This window comes from Bubalus bubalis, chromosome X (assembly GCF_019923935.1).
Source record: "Bubalus bubalis isolate 160015118507 breed Murrah chromosome X, NDDB_SH_1, whole genome shotgun sequence".
NCBI lineage: Eukaryota > Metazoa > Chordata > Mammalia > Artiodactyla > Bovidae > Bubalus > Bubalus bubalis.
In genome coordinates this window covers 79,062,623-79,076,873 of record NC_059181.1, presented here as the reverse complement: position 1 = coordinate 79,076,873, position 14,251 = coordinate 79,062,623, and the positions used below count along the sequence as shown (strand labels likewise).

Genomic DNA, 14,251 nt, shown 5'->3' with positions numbered 1-14,251 from the left:
CCAGCGGGGGAGTATGCTTATCTGTTCTGAAGGATATGACAAAGGTAAACGGGGCTTCCCAGATGGTTCAGGGGTAAAGAATCCACCTGCCAAGCAGGAGACGAGGGTTTGATCCCTGGGTTGGGAAGATCCCCAGAGAAGGAAATGGTAACCCACTCCAGTATTCTTGCCTGAGAAATCACAGTCAGAGGAGCCTGGCAGGCTATAGTCCATGGGGTCACAAAAGAGTCAGACACAACTTACCAAATAAACAACAAGAACAAAGGTAAATATAAATTTCTCCTTGGGAAGGTGAGGAAAGGCTTCACCCAAGAAAGAAGCATTTGAGATTAATCTTGAAGGATGAAAGACAACAATTGCTAGCATTTGCTGAGTGTCTACATTGTGTTAGATACTATGCCAGGTGCACCTCATATTTTATTTATAATGAAATTGTACGATTTATGCATTATTATTTCTTCTTACAAATGAAGAAATAAAGCTAATAAAAGTTAACTTTCCAAGGGGAAATATTATGACATTTACTGAGTATCATTTACTGAACTAGTTGCTAGGCACACATTTAATTCTCACAACAAGCTTTTGAAATATGTATTGTTAACATTTTAAATAAAGAAACAGGCTCAGAGAGATTAAATAACTTACATAGGCCAAGGAGGAATTAAGAGGTTTAATGAATTAATCATTAAACCATGATTAGAACTGAAATCCATCTGACTCCACCACCCAATAATACATCCATATACTATACTAACATACATTGGTGTGTTTGAAACAGATGACAATGATAATAATAAGCTATCTGTTGAGGAATTAATAAGACACCATGATAAATACTCTATATGCATTATTTCATTCAATCCTGACAAAATCTGTATGATTATTTTCCTTTTCACATATAAGAAAGCTAAAAACCAGAGATGATATGATACAAGGACATACAGTTATTAAGAGGTGAAGAAGAGCTTCACGAGGATATTATGTCTGACTGCAAAAGCTGAAGATAAGTATAACTACTGCAATGGCTATATAGAATAAAGAGTTTACAAAATATCAAGGAAAGGTATTCTAAGTAGTAAGAACCATATAGCCAAGAACATGAGAGAGAAACTAGAAAGTACATACAAGAACTAAGTAATTCAATACCAGCTCTGTGTGAGAGATAAGTACACCCAAGAGCCACAAATAAACTCTATTGGTCTGTCCTGTCCAATACAGTAGCCACTAGTCATGCTTGGCAACAGAGCATTTGAATGTAACTAGTCCAAATTGAGACATGCTACAAATGTAAAATACATGCTAGATTTCAAAGATTTAAAAGAAAGTGAAATAACTCACTAGTGTTTTATATGTAATTATAAATATAATTTTATATGTAATTATAAATATAAATTTATATGTAATTATAAATATAAATATATATGTAATTGAAATTTCAATTATGTAGAAGCTTTATACAGTCAGCAAAAACAAGACCGGGAGCTGACTGTGGCTCAGATCATGAACTGCTTATTGCCAAATTCAGATTTAAATTGAAGAAAGTAAGGAAAACCACTAGACCATCAGGTATGACCTAAATCAAATCCCTTACAATTATACAGTGGAAGTGACAAATAGATCCAAGGGATTAGATCTGATAGAGTGCCAGAAGAACTATGGATGGAGGTTCAAGACACTGTACAGGAGGCAGTATTCAAGGCCATCCCCAAGGAAAAGAAATGCAAAAAGGCAAAATGGTTGGGTGAGGAAGCTTACAAATAGCCGAGAAAAGAAAAAAAGCTAAAGGCAAAGGAGAAAAGGAAAGATATATACATCTGAATGCAAAGTTCCAAGGAATAGCAAGGAGAGGTAAGAAAGCTTTCCTCAGTGATTGATGCAAAGAAATAGAGGAAAACAACAGAATGGGAAACTAGAGATCTCTTCAAGAAAATGAGAGATACCAAGAGAATATTTCATGCAAAGATGGGCACAATAAAGGACAGAAATGTTAAGGACCTAACAGAAGCAGAAGATACTAAGAAAAGGTGGCAAGAATGCATAAAAGAACTATACAAAAAAGATGTTAGTGACCCAGATAACCACGATGGTGTGATCACTCACCTACAGCCAGACATCCTGCAGGTGCAAAGTCAAGTGGGCCTTAGGAAGCATCACTACAAACAAAGCTAGTGAAGGTGATGGGATTCCAGCTAAGCCATTTCAAATCCTAAAAGATGATGCTGTGAAAGTGCTGCACTCAATATGCCAGCAAATTTGGAAAACTCAGCAGTGGCCACAGGACCGTAAAAGGTCAGTTTTCATTTCAATCCCAAAGAAAGGCAACGACAAAGAATGTTCAAACTATGGCACAACTGCAAGCATCTCACATGCTAGCAAAGTAATGCTCAAAACTCTCCAAGCCAGGCTTCAACAGTACATGAACCAAGAACTTCCAGATGTTCAGAGCTGGATTTAGAAAAGGCGGAGGAACCAAAGATCAAATTGCCAATATCCATTGTATAATAGAAAAAGCAAGAGAGTTCCATAAAAACATCTACTTCTGTTTTACTGACTATGCCAAAGCCTTTAACTATGTAGATCACAACAAACTGTAGAGAATTCTGAAAGAAATGGGAATACCAGACCACCTGACATGCCTCCTGACAAACTTCTATGCAGGTCAAGAAGCAACATTTAGAACTGGACATGGAACAACGGACTGGTTCCAAATCAAGAAAGGAGTACATCAAGGCTGTATATTGTCACCCAGCATATTTCACTTATATATAGAGTACATCATGCAAAATGCCAGGCTGGATGAAGCACAAGCTGGAATCAAGATTGCCAGGAGAAATATCAATAGCCTCAGATATGCAGATGACACCATCGTTATGGAAGAAAGCAAAAAGAAACTGAAGAGCCTCTTAATGAAAGAGGAGAGTGAAAAAGTTGGCTTAAAACTTAACATTCAAAAAACTAAAATCATGACATCCAGTCCCATCACTTCATGGCAAATAGATGGGGAAACAATGGAAACAGTGTCAGACGTTATTTTCTCGGGCTCCAAAATCCTTGCAGATGGTGACTGCAGCCATGAAATTAAAAGACGCTTGCTCCTTGGAAGAAAAGCTATGAGAAACCTAGACAGCATATTTAAAAGACATATAAAAAATAGACATTACTTTGCTGACAAAGGTCCATCTAGTCAAAGCTATGGTTTTTCCAGTAGTCATGTATGGATGTGAGTTAGACCATAAAGAAAGCTGAGTGCCGAAAAATTGATGCTTCTGCAACTGTGGTGTTGAAGACTCTTGGAGTCCCTTGGACTGCAAGGAGATCAAACCAGTCAATCCTAAAGAAAATCAGTTCTGAATATTCATTGGAAGGACTGATGCTGAAGCTCCAATACTTTGGCCACCTGATGAGAAGAAGTGACTCATTTGATAAGACCCTGATGCTGGGAAAGATTGAAGGCAGGAGGAGAAGGGGACGACAGAGGATGAGATGGTTGGATGGCATCACCAACTCAAAGATGATGAGTTTGAGCAAGCTCCATGTGTTGGTGATGGACAGGGAAACCTGGCATGCTGCAGGCCATGGGGTCACAAAAAGTTGGACACAACTGAACAACTGAACTGAACTGACATACTGAAATGACATTTTTAATATATTGGGTAATGTAACATGCATTATTAAAATTAATTTATTATTTTTTAAATGGGTTACAAGAAAATTTAAAAATTACCAATGTGGCTCATATTGCCTTTCTATTGGATGGCACTGCTAGACACCATCTTCAAAATCTATCTCAATTCTGTCCACTCCTTTTCATCTCTACTGCAATAACCCTATTCTAGACCCCTTGATCTTTTGGTAGTACCACAACACCCTAACTAGTCCCTGTGTTTTCACTTGTTTGCTTCCAATGTATTCTCTCTATAAGAGCCAAAATAGTTTCTTTAAAAATAATTTAATCATGTTATCCTCCTGTTTATAATTGTCCAATGACTACCCACTGTACTTTAAATAAAATTCAAACTTCTTACCACAACCTCCAAAGCCCCCGTATAACTTCAGCCCTGACTAACTTTCCAAAGTCAACTTGTACCACAATGCTGGCCTCCTCTCAGGTTTTTTTCTTAACATACCAAGTTTCTTTCTAACTTAAGACCTTTGCACATGCCATTATTTCTGCCTGAAATGCTCTTTCCCTCACTCTTTCCACAGCTAACTTTTCTCCTTTCAGGTCTTGACTTAAAACCTCACCTTCCCAAAGAGACACTCCTCAACCACACTCCTGAAACATGTTCCTTCCTTTCAAAGCACTCACCAAAATTTGAAATTATGTGTGTGTGTCTGTGTTCTTGTTTTATTTAACAACCAACTCCTCCACTAGAATGTGAGCTCCATGAGGGCCGAGGCCAATATGTAATTCAACAAACCCTGAATCTACTTGTAGGCACTCAACTTAAATACATAAATGACTAATATAATGTATGTCATTACTAAAGTAATTTTGAAATAAATATAAAAGCATACTAATAGAGATTAGTATATGAATTAATTCTAATTTTTGTAGAATTTTTTGGTCTACTATCATTTATAATATTAAGCAAACTAATCTTTGGCAACTAAATTTAATGCTCAGATTCTTAATCATTCTAAGGCAACAAAAATATTTGAGAAAAATCCTATTTCGGATTAAAAAACCTGCACTGTTAACAATAATACTATGTTGGCATTCCATGTAGTCTAAACTATGCCATAAATACAATAACAAATCTTTAAATATTTAAGTCAGGGATAGTCTCCCTTTGTATAGTCTCATCCCACTCCAAATTATTTTCCATAGTATTGGATGGAATTATGTTTTCATAAAATCTTTCAGTCTAATCTATGTCTCAAAAGGATGAATTAAAAACAAAATATCAAATCTAACATTTCAAAATCTTTTGAGGAAAAAATACCAATATCAAACAGAATATCAATGATAAATCATCCCTTATCCATATAGAATTGAATAAAAAAATATCCATATAGAAATGCATCAAGAAAATGGAGGTGAAACGTAACCAACCACAAATGTCTTACTCTTCCACTAACCTCAGTTCAAAGTCAAATTCTACTTATTCCAAATTTACAGCATAGTGATTACAGTAGACCATTAACAGTTGTTAAGCGCTGAGAAATTAGTGCTTCTGTACTAGAATGTCAGAAGTACATTTTACTTTACATTTTACTACTAAAAGCTTTAATAATAAATTTTTTGAGAAAACTCCAAATTTATTCTACTATCAGAAGTTCACTCTATGATGGTGATATTTCACTTCAGCTAATTACTGATTTTAACACTGGACCAATCATCCTAACTATATTCAGTTCACTCAAAATAAACAAATATCATCTATATATAGAGAGAAGACACCATCATCATGAAATTAGAATCTTACAGAATATTACATTACCTGTCTGTGAGAGGTTGGGAGGGCATTCTTTTACTCAATGATGGAAGATCCAGAGAATCTGGTTTCTTATCCATTCTGCAACACGCTTGGATATTTAAGTATTTAAATATGTGTACTTTACCTTTTAAACATATCTGTCAATAAATAATAGAGTAAGATTATAGTTCCAAATATATAAAGTCATTTACTAATTTATTAATAAATTTTAATAACTTCAAATTACTCTGAGATATAACAATCATGATACTTTACATATTTAAATACTTTGTACTTCTGACACTAGGTGAAAAAAATCTGACAGAACTGACAATAACTAAAACTAATGTGGTCTCTGTTCTTATTAGAAAAAACTAAGTTAATTTTTCTGTATTTCCCTGAACTATTTTGTTAAAAGCACAATGTACAAACCACTAAGCAATATAAAATGTATAATTCATAAAAGTTGCCTTCACTAGAAAAAATCTGCTGCTGCTAAGTCACGTCAGTCGTGTCCGACTCTGTGCAACCCCATAGACGGCAACCCACCAGGCTCTTCCATCCCTGGGATTCTCCAGGCAAGAATACTGGAGTAGGTTGCCATTTCCTTCTCCAATACATGGAAGTGACAAGTGAAAATGAAATCACTCAGTCATGTCCGACTCCTCCCAACCCCATGGACTGTAGCCCACCAGGCTCCTCCGTCCATGGAATTTCCCAGGCAAGAGTACTGGAGTGGGTTGCCACTGCCTTCTCCAGAAAAAATGAAAAGAAATATATTCTTTATAGTGGTAAGAACAGAAAGAAAAAAAATAACCCATGTAATTCTTTAAAGTAACCTCATCAGAACCACTAAGTCTAAAGACTGGAAGAAAGTTAATCAAAAGAATGCAAATACAGGATAAATTTGTTGAAAGGTGTGATGGTAAGCCACTTAAAATAAAACAAAACAAATTTTTAAATGGTCAATTCAACTAATATAATATCCAGGAAAATTATTTTCATTGCCAATAAATAAAAAAATAATAATAAGGGGGAAAATACTGTGTGAAAGAAAGTACTTTATATAAAAAAGATAGACAATGAGCTGTAGGGAAACAATAAGTTGGCTTTATAAAGGATAACTGCAATCACCGTAAATGTTATCAAATAAGTATTTCTCAAAATTTAGAATAGAAAATGTTGTTTTATGGATGCACATAACCTAGCAACACACAAAAACAATCAATAAAGAAAACAATAGAGATAGCACATTAAAACGTAATTATCATTCCAGGTAGAAAGAAAAAATGGTTCTTAGGTAAATCTAATAGATACCAGATCTGACCTGACCACTGAAAAATTTCATTTAAAAGGAAAATGTAAACCATTTGTGCTTTAGAACATAAATATATTACCGATTAAAATGTATCCTATTATCTATCCAAATTTATAAAAATTATCTATTTCCAAATTAAATGCTGAAAAATTACTTTTGTAAATTTAATTTATATCATCATAATTCACATACAGTTTTAAAATCAAAGAGAATTATAAAACAGTTAACAAAAAATTAATCCCCTGTTCCACCCCTTTGGGCTTCCCTGTGCTGTGTCTCTAATAATAAACTATGCACCTGTTTTTCAGAGGTTAAAGCATCTGCCTGGAATGCAGGAGACCCGGATTTGATCCCTGGGTCGGAAAGATCCCCTGGAGAAGGAAATGGCAACCCACTTCAGTACTCTTGCCTGGAGAATCCCATGGAGAGAGGAGCCTGGTAGGCTACAGTCCATGGGGTCGCAAAGAGTCGTACATGACTGAGACCCAGTCCCCACATTTAACTCTTTCAGTTGGTTTCTGCTTTCTACCTTCATATTTATAAATAACATGGTTCTAGTGGTATTTTTTATTTTTCAATTATAGATTTTATTTATCAAGATCTTACTAAGGAGGATGAGGACTTAGATTTCTTGTGTTATCAACACCACTGACGTACCAGATAGATGGGCCCCAGGCTGAGCAGCTGAAATCCTCTGTGGACAGATACTTCAAGATAAAGATAATGGCAGGAACAAGGAAGAACTGAGTCCTGCTTGAACTTGGATAGAAGATAAAGAGACCACATATTTCTCATTCTTAAGGTCAAAGAGGCCTCTCTGACTACACATGTGCAGAAAGGTTCCTCAGTAGGTCAGAGAAGGGAGGGAGCACCAGACCATAATATGCTCTTCTTCCCAGAAGCCCTTGCCTTGGAATCCATCTTGGCTAAGAGATGCACACACACACAGGGGAAGACCCCGAGTTAAACCAAATAGGGATTCAGAGCCAGGCAAAAGCCAGATGATTGGCCAAAGGAGACTTGGAAAAAGTGCCCTATATGAGTGATTTAGGGCTGGTGTGCTCCACCTCACTGGCTGGGGAGGGGGAGCAGGGGGGTGGTACTCAGGGTCGACCACACACACTTTCTCTCCAGGTATGTATCTCTGCCTTGCTTCTCTCTTAAACAAACTGTTTCTCTGTGTGCTCTCCGACTTGTGTGTGTTAGTCGCTGAGTTGTGTCCAACTCTGCGACCCCATGGACTGTACCCTACTAGGGTCATCTGTCCATGGACTTGTCCAGGCAAGAATACTGGAGTGGGTTGCCATACCCTTCTCCAGGGGATCTTCCCGACCCAGGAATCGATCCTGAGTCTCCTGCATTTTAGGCAGATTGTTTATCCTTTGAGCCACCAGGGAAGTGCTGTGTCTCTAATAACAAACTATGTACCTGTTTTTCCAGTTTTTGCCTCCTTGAAACATTCTTACTTTCAAACAGGGGCAAGAGCCAGCTAAATTTTGCTTCTAGCCTCTAGGCAGAGGTTCAATTCCTAGACAGGGAACTAAGATCTTGCTGCAAGCCACTGCTCACTGCCATCTGCATGAGATCACCACCACTATCACATATCATCAAACCACCATTCTCCCATCACCAACACCTATCAACTCATATAAACATACTTCCTCCCTCTTCAGAAGCATAACATAGTGGTTGGAACATGAACTCTGGAGTTAAGATTGCCTTGGTTTGAAACCAGGCTCCACTACATGCTAGTCATGTGACCTTGGAAAAGACAGGAAACAGCTACAGCTCTGTTTTCTCTTTTATAAAATGAAGTATAATGACAGTACCTATTTTATAGGGTTGCTATAAGAAATGAGTGAATGCATGTAAAGCATGTTCAATACAGTGCTTGGAGCATGGTAAGTGCCATATAAATCCTTGCTATCATTACATCTATGTCACAATTTTTCATTAAATCAAAATCTAGTATTTACAACAATATGACCAAGAAAGTAGTCACAGATGAACCACAGAGGTTAGTTAGACTCATTTCCTTTCTCTTGTAAGTTTTTGTTTTTCCTAAAGTGACTACTTGCCCCATTTTTCTACTTTGTTTAATTTTCTGATGCAAAGAACTGACCCATTGGAAAAGACCTTGATGCTGGGAAAGATTGAAGGCAGGAGGAGAAGGGGACGACAAAGGATGAAATGATTGAATGGCATCCCCGACTCAATGGACATGACTTTGAGTAAGCTCTGGGAGTTGGTGATGGACAGGGAAGCCTGGTGTGCTGCAGCCCATGGGGTCACAAATAGTCGGACATGATTGAGCAACTGAACTGAACTGATAATTTTCTGTGTGCCTACTACTAATTCATTCCTGACTCTGACAGAACTGTAAAACGTCTCTCCATACTGACATGTACATCAACTCAACTATTAACTTCTTTATTCTTTTTCTATTTTCTTCTGGGAGACAACCCTCCCCCGACCAAACTGATTGGTTGCTAGACTCTAGGTCCATGCATACCAGTCTATCTTAGACATGAAGAATTCTTCTTAATTTGTTCCTTCATTTTGATATAGTACACCCTCTACTGGCTTTCTAGTAAAGTGTTCAGTTCAGTTCAGTTCAGTTCAGTCACTCAGTTGTGTCAAATTTCTGAGATCTTGCATGTTTGAAACTGTCTTTTTTTTCTATCTTAAAATTGACTGACAGTTTGAGATTACAAATTTGGGAATATTCCTTCAGTCACTGAAAGCATCATTCCAACATCTTTTAGTTCCTCATGCTGCTGCTGAGAAGTCATTCTGATTACCACCACTATGAATGTGACCCATTTTGTCTTCATGGAAGCCTTTCAGTCTCTGTCTTTCATGTTAGAAATTATTTCTACAATGTCTAGTGATCCATGGCTGTCTGTTCATTTTCAAAAGAAAAATGATAAGAAGTCAAATGGAAGCTCTTTGTAAGAGGGAGAAGTTTATCAATGGTCAGCCCATGTCTAGAGAACAGATTGTGACTTGTGCTTCAGGGACTGTCAATGATCAGTATAACTATAGGTCTTTTCTCCTAGTTCAATCAGTCTACCAAGAGAGAAATCACCATCCTAAGCCACATAAGAGAGGCTGCCAGCATTCTGGGAGCCAAGCAAGAGAAGTCTACTGACACTCCCAATATTCAGTATGTATGCATTCACTGTTGTCAGTATGGGATCTCATTCGTGTCCATAGCTGTACCTGCAGCCCCTAACTCTGGTTGAGTCTCTCTACAGCTGTGCTATCCAATACAGTAGTCACTAGCCACATGTGGCTATTTAATCTAAATAAAACTAAAAATGCAATTCTTCAATCACACTATATACTTTCAAGTGCTCAATAGCCACTTGTGGCTACCATATGCTATGCTATGCTATGCTATGCTAAGTCGCTTCAGTCGTGTCCGACTCTGTGCAACCCCATAGACAGCAGCCCACCAGGCTCCACTGTCCCTGGGATTCTCCAGGCAAGAACACTGGAGTGGGTTGTCATTTCCTTCTCCAATGCATGAAAGTGAAAAGTGAAAGTGAACTCGCTCAGTCATGTTCGACTCTTCACGACCCCATGGACTGCAGCCTACCAGGCTCCTCCGTCCATGGGATTTTCCAGGCAAGAATACTGGAGTGGGGTGCCATTGCCTTCTCCGGTGGCTACCATATAGGACACTACAAATATAGAACATTTCCATCATTACAGAAAGTTCTAATAGACAGTGCTGCTCTAAAGAGTAAATTCCAGGCTTATGCTGAGGGAAGGAATGATACTCATTTCACTGATGAGCTGAGGAAGAGAATCTGAGAGAATCCACCTACTCTTCAGAGAAAACCCTAGATTTCTGCTAAGGCAAGGGGCAAAATCAGTACAAATTTAGATCTGTATCGTTGAATATATTAACAACTAGTCATGTAAAACTATTGAAATTTCAATTAATCAAAATGAAATTAAATGGAAAATGTTGTTCCTTAGTCACACTAGTCATATATCAAGTGCTCCATAGCAATGCTACTGCTGCTGCTAAGTCACTTCAGTCGTGTCCGACTGTGTGTGACCCCATAGACGGCAGCCACCAGGCTCCCCCATCCTTGGGATTCTCCAGGCAAGAACACTGGAGTGGGTTACCATTTCCTTCTCCAATGCAGGAAAGTGAAAAGTGAAAGTGAAGTCGCTCAGTCGTGTCCGACTCTTCACGACCCCATGGACTGCAGCCTACCAGGCTCCTCCATCCATACAGAGGAAAACAATAGAATGGGAAAGACCAGAGAGCTCTTTAAGAAAATGAGAGACACCAAGGGAACATCTCATGCAATGATGGGCACAAAAAGGACAGAAATGTTAAGGCCCTAACAGAAGCAGAAGATATTAAGAAAAGATGGCAAGAATACACAAAAGAACTATACAAAAAAGATGTTAGTGACCCAGATAACCACGATGGTGTGATCACTCACCTACAGCCAGACATCCTGCAGGTGCAAAGTCAAGTGGGCCTTAGGAAGCATCACTACAAACAAAGCTAGTGAAGGTGATGGGATTCCAGCTAAGCCATTTCAAATCCTAATAGATGACACTGTGAAAGTGCTGCACTCATTATGCCAGCAAATTTGGAAAACTCAGCAGTGGCCACAGGACTGGAAAAGGTTGGTTTTCATTCCAATCCCAAAGAAAGGCAATGCCAAAGAATGTTCAAACTATGGCACAACTGCAAGCATCTCACACGCTAGCAAAGTAATTCTCAAAACTCTCCAAGCCAGGCTGCAACAGTACATGAACTGTGAACTTCCAGATGTTCAAAGCTGGATTTAGAAAAGGCAGAGGAACCAGAGATCAAATTGCCAACATCCGCTGGATCATAGAAAAAGCAAGAGAATTCCAGAAAAACATCTACTTCTGCTTCATTGACTATGCTAAAGCCTTTGACTGTGTGCATCACAACAAACTGTGGAACATTAAAGAGATGGGAATACCAGACCACCTGACCTGCCTCCTGACAAACTTCTATGCAGGTCAAGAAGCAACAGTTAGAAACAGAAATGAAACAGTGAACTGGATCCAAATCGAGAAAGGAATACATAAAGGCTGTATATTGTCACCCTCCATATTTCACTTATATATAGAGTACATCACACAAAATACTGGGCTGGATGAAGCACAGGCTGAAATCAAGATTGCCAGAAGAAATATTAATAGCCTCAGACATGCAGAAGACACCACCATTATGGCAGAAAGTGAAAAGGAACTGAAGAGCCTCTTGATGAAAGTGAAAGAGGAGAGTGAAATAGCTGGCTTCAAACTCAACATTCAAAAAACTAAAATCATGGCATCCAGTCCCATCACTTCATGGCAAATAGATGGGGAAACAATGGAAACAGTGTCAGACTTTATTTTCTTGGGCTCCAAAATCCCTGCAAATGGTGACTGCAGCCATGAAATTAAGACACTTGCTCCTTGGAAGAAAAGCTATGACAAACCTAGACATATTGTGGAGAAGGCAATGGCACCCCACTCTAGTAGTCTTGCCTGGAAAATCCCATGGATGGAGGAGCCTGGTGAGCTGCAGTCCATGGGGTCGCTATGAGTCAGACACGACTGATTGACTTCACTTTCATTTTCACTTTCATGCATTGGAGAAGGACATGGCAACCTACTCCAGTGTCCTTGCCTGGAGAATCCCAGGGATGAGGGAGCCTGGTGGGCTGCCGTCTATGGGGTTGCACAGAGTCGAACACGACTGAAGCAACTTAGCAGCAGCAGCACCAGACAGCATATTGAAAAGGAGAGACGTTACTTTTGTGACAAAGGTTCATCTACTCAAAGCTATGGTTTTTCCAGTAATCATGTGTAAATGTGAGAACTGGACCATAAAGAAGTTCAGTTCTGTTCAGTTTAGTCAGTCGTGTCCAACTCTTTGCCACCCCATGGACTGCAGCATGCCAGGCTTCCCTGTCCATCACCGACTCCCAGAGCTTGCTCAAACTCATGTCCATTGAGTTGGAGATGCCATCCAACCATCTCATCCTCTGTCATCCCTTTCTCCTTCTGCCTTCCATCTTCCCCAGCATCACTGTCTTTTCAAATGAGTCAGCTCTTCGCATCAGGTGGATAAAGTATTGGAGTTTCAGCTTCAATATCAGTCCTTCCAATGTATATTCAGCAATGACTTCCTTTAGGATTGACTGGTTGGATCTCCTTGCAGGGACTCTCAATAGTCTTCTCCAACACCACAGTGCAAAAGCATCAATTCTTCAGCACTCACCTTTCTTTACAGTCCAACTCTCACATTCATACATGACTACTGGAAAAACCATAGCCTTGACTAGACAGACCTTTGTGGACAAAGTAATGTCTCTGCTTTTTATTATGCTGTCTAGGTTGGTCATAACTTTACTTCCAAAGAGCAAGCATCTTTTAATTTCATGGCTGCAATCACCAACTGCAGGGATTTTAGAGCCCCCCAAAATAAAGTCAGCCACTCTTCCCACTCTTTCCCCATCTATTTGCCATGAAGTGATGGGACCAAATGCCATGATCTTTGTTATCTGAATGTTGAGCTTTATGCCAACTTTTTCACTCTCCTCTTTCATCAAGAGGCTCTTTAGTTCTTCTTCACTTTCTGCCATAAGGGTGGTATCATCTGCATATCTGAGGTTATTGATATTTCTCCCAGAAATCTTGATTCTAGCTTGTGCTTCCCAGCCCAGCGTTTCTCATTATGTACTCTGCATATAAGTTAAATAAACAGAGTCACAATATATAGCCTTGATGTACTCCTTTCCCGATTTGGAACCAGTCTGTTATTCCATGTCCAGTTCTAACTGTTGCTTCCTGACCTGCATACAGATTTCTCAAGAGACAGGTCAGGTGGTCTGGTAGTCCCATCTCTTTCAGAATTTTCCACAATTTGTTGTGATCCACACAGTCAAAGGCTTTGGCATAGTCAATAAAGCAGAAGTAGATGTTTTTCTGGAACTCTGTTGCTTGTTCGATGATCCAACAGATGCTGGCAATTTGATCTCCGGTTTCTCTACCTTTTCTAAATCCAGCTTGAACATCTGCAAGTTCATGGCATAAAGAAGGCTGAGCATCAAAGAATTGATGCTTTTGAACTGTGGTGTTGGAGAAGACTCTTGAGAGTCCCTTGGACAGCAAGAAGATCAAACCAGTCAATCCTAAATTAAGTCAATCCTGAATATTCATTGGAAGGACTGATGCTGAAGCTGAAGCTCCTATACATGGCTACCTGATATGAAGAGTGAACTCACTGGAAAAGACCCTGATGTTTAGAAAGACTAAAGGCAAGAGGAGAAGTGGACAACAGAGGATGAGATGTTTGGATGGCATCACCAACTCAATGGACATGAGTTTGAGCAAGCTCTGGGAGATGGTGAAAGACAGTGAAGTCTGGCATGCTGCAGTCCATGCGGTCACAAAAAGTCTGACATGACTGAGCGAATGAACAATAGTATTAGACATCACAGATTATACAACATTTCCATTA

General features: G+C 39.0%; 1 protein-coding gene across 2 annotated transcripts in view; it reads right to left on the bottom strand.

The window, feature by feature from the left end:
• Positions 1-14,251, bottom strand: part of LRCH2 (leucine rich repeats and calponin homology domain containing 2) — a 115,343-nt gene that overhangs the window by 47,641 nt on the left and 53,451 nt on the right. For both annotated transcript variants that reach the window (XM_025276128.3, XM_025276126.3), the window contains exon 6: positions 5,445-5,578. In XM_025276128.3, coding sequence (XP_025131913.2) covers positions 5,445-5,578 — 134 coding nt within the window. The remainder of the gene's footprint in view (positions 1-5,444; positions 5,579-14,251) is intronic.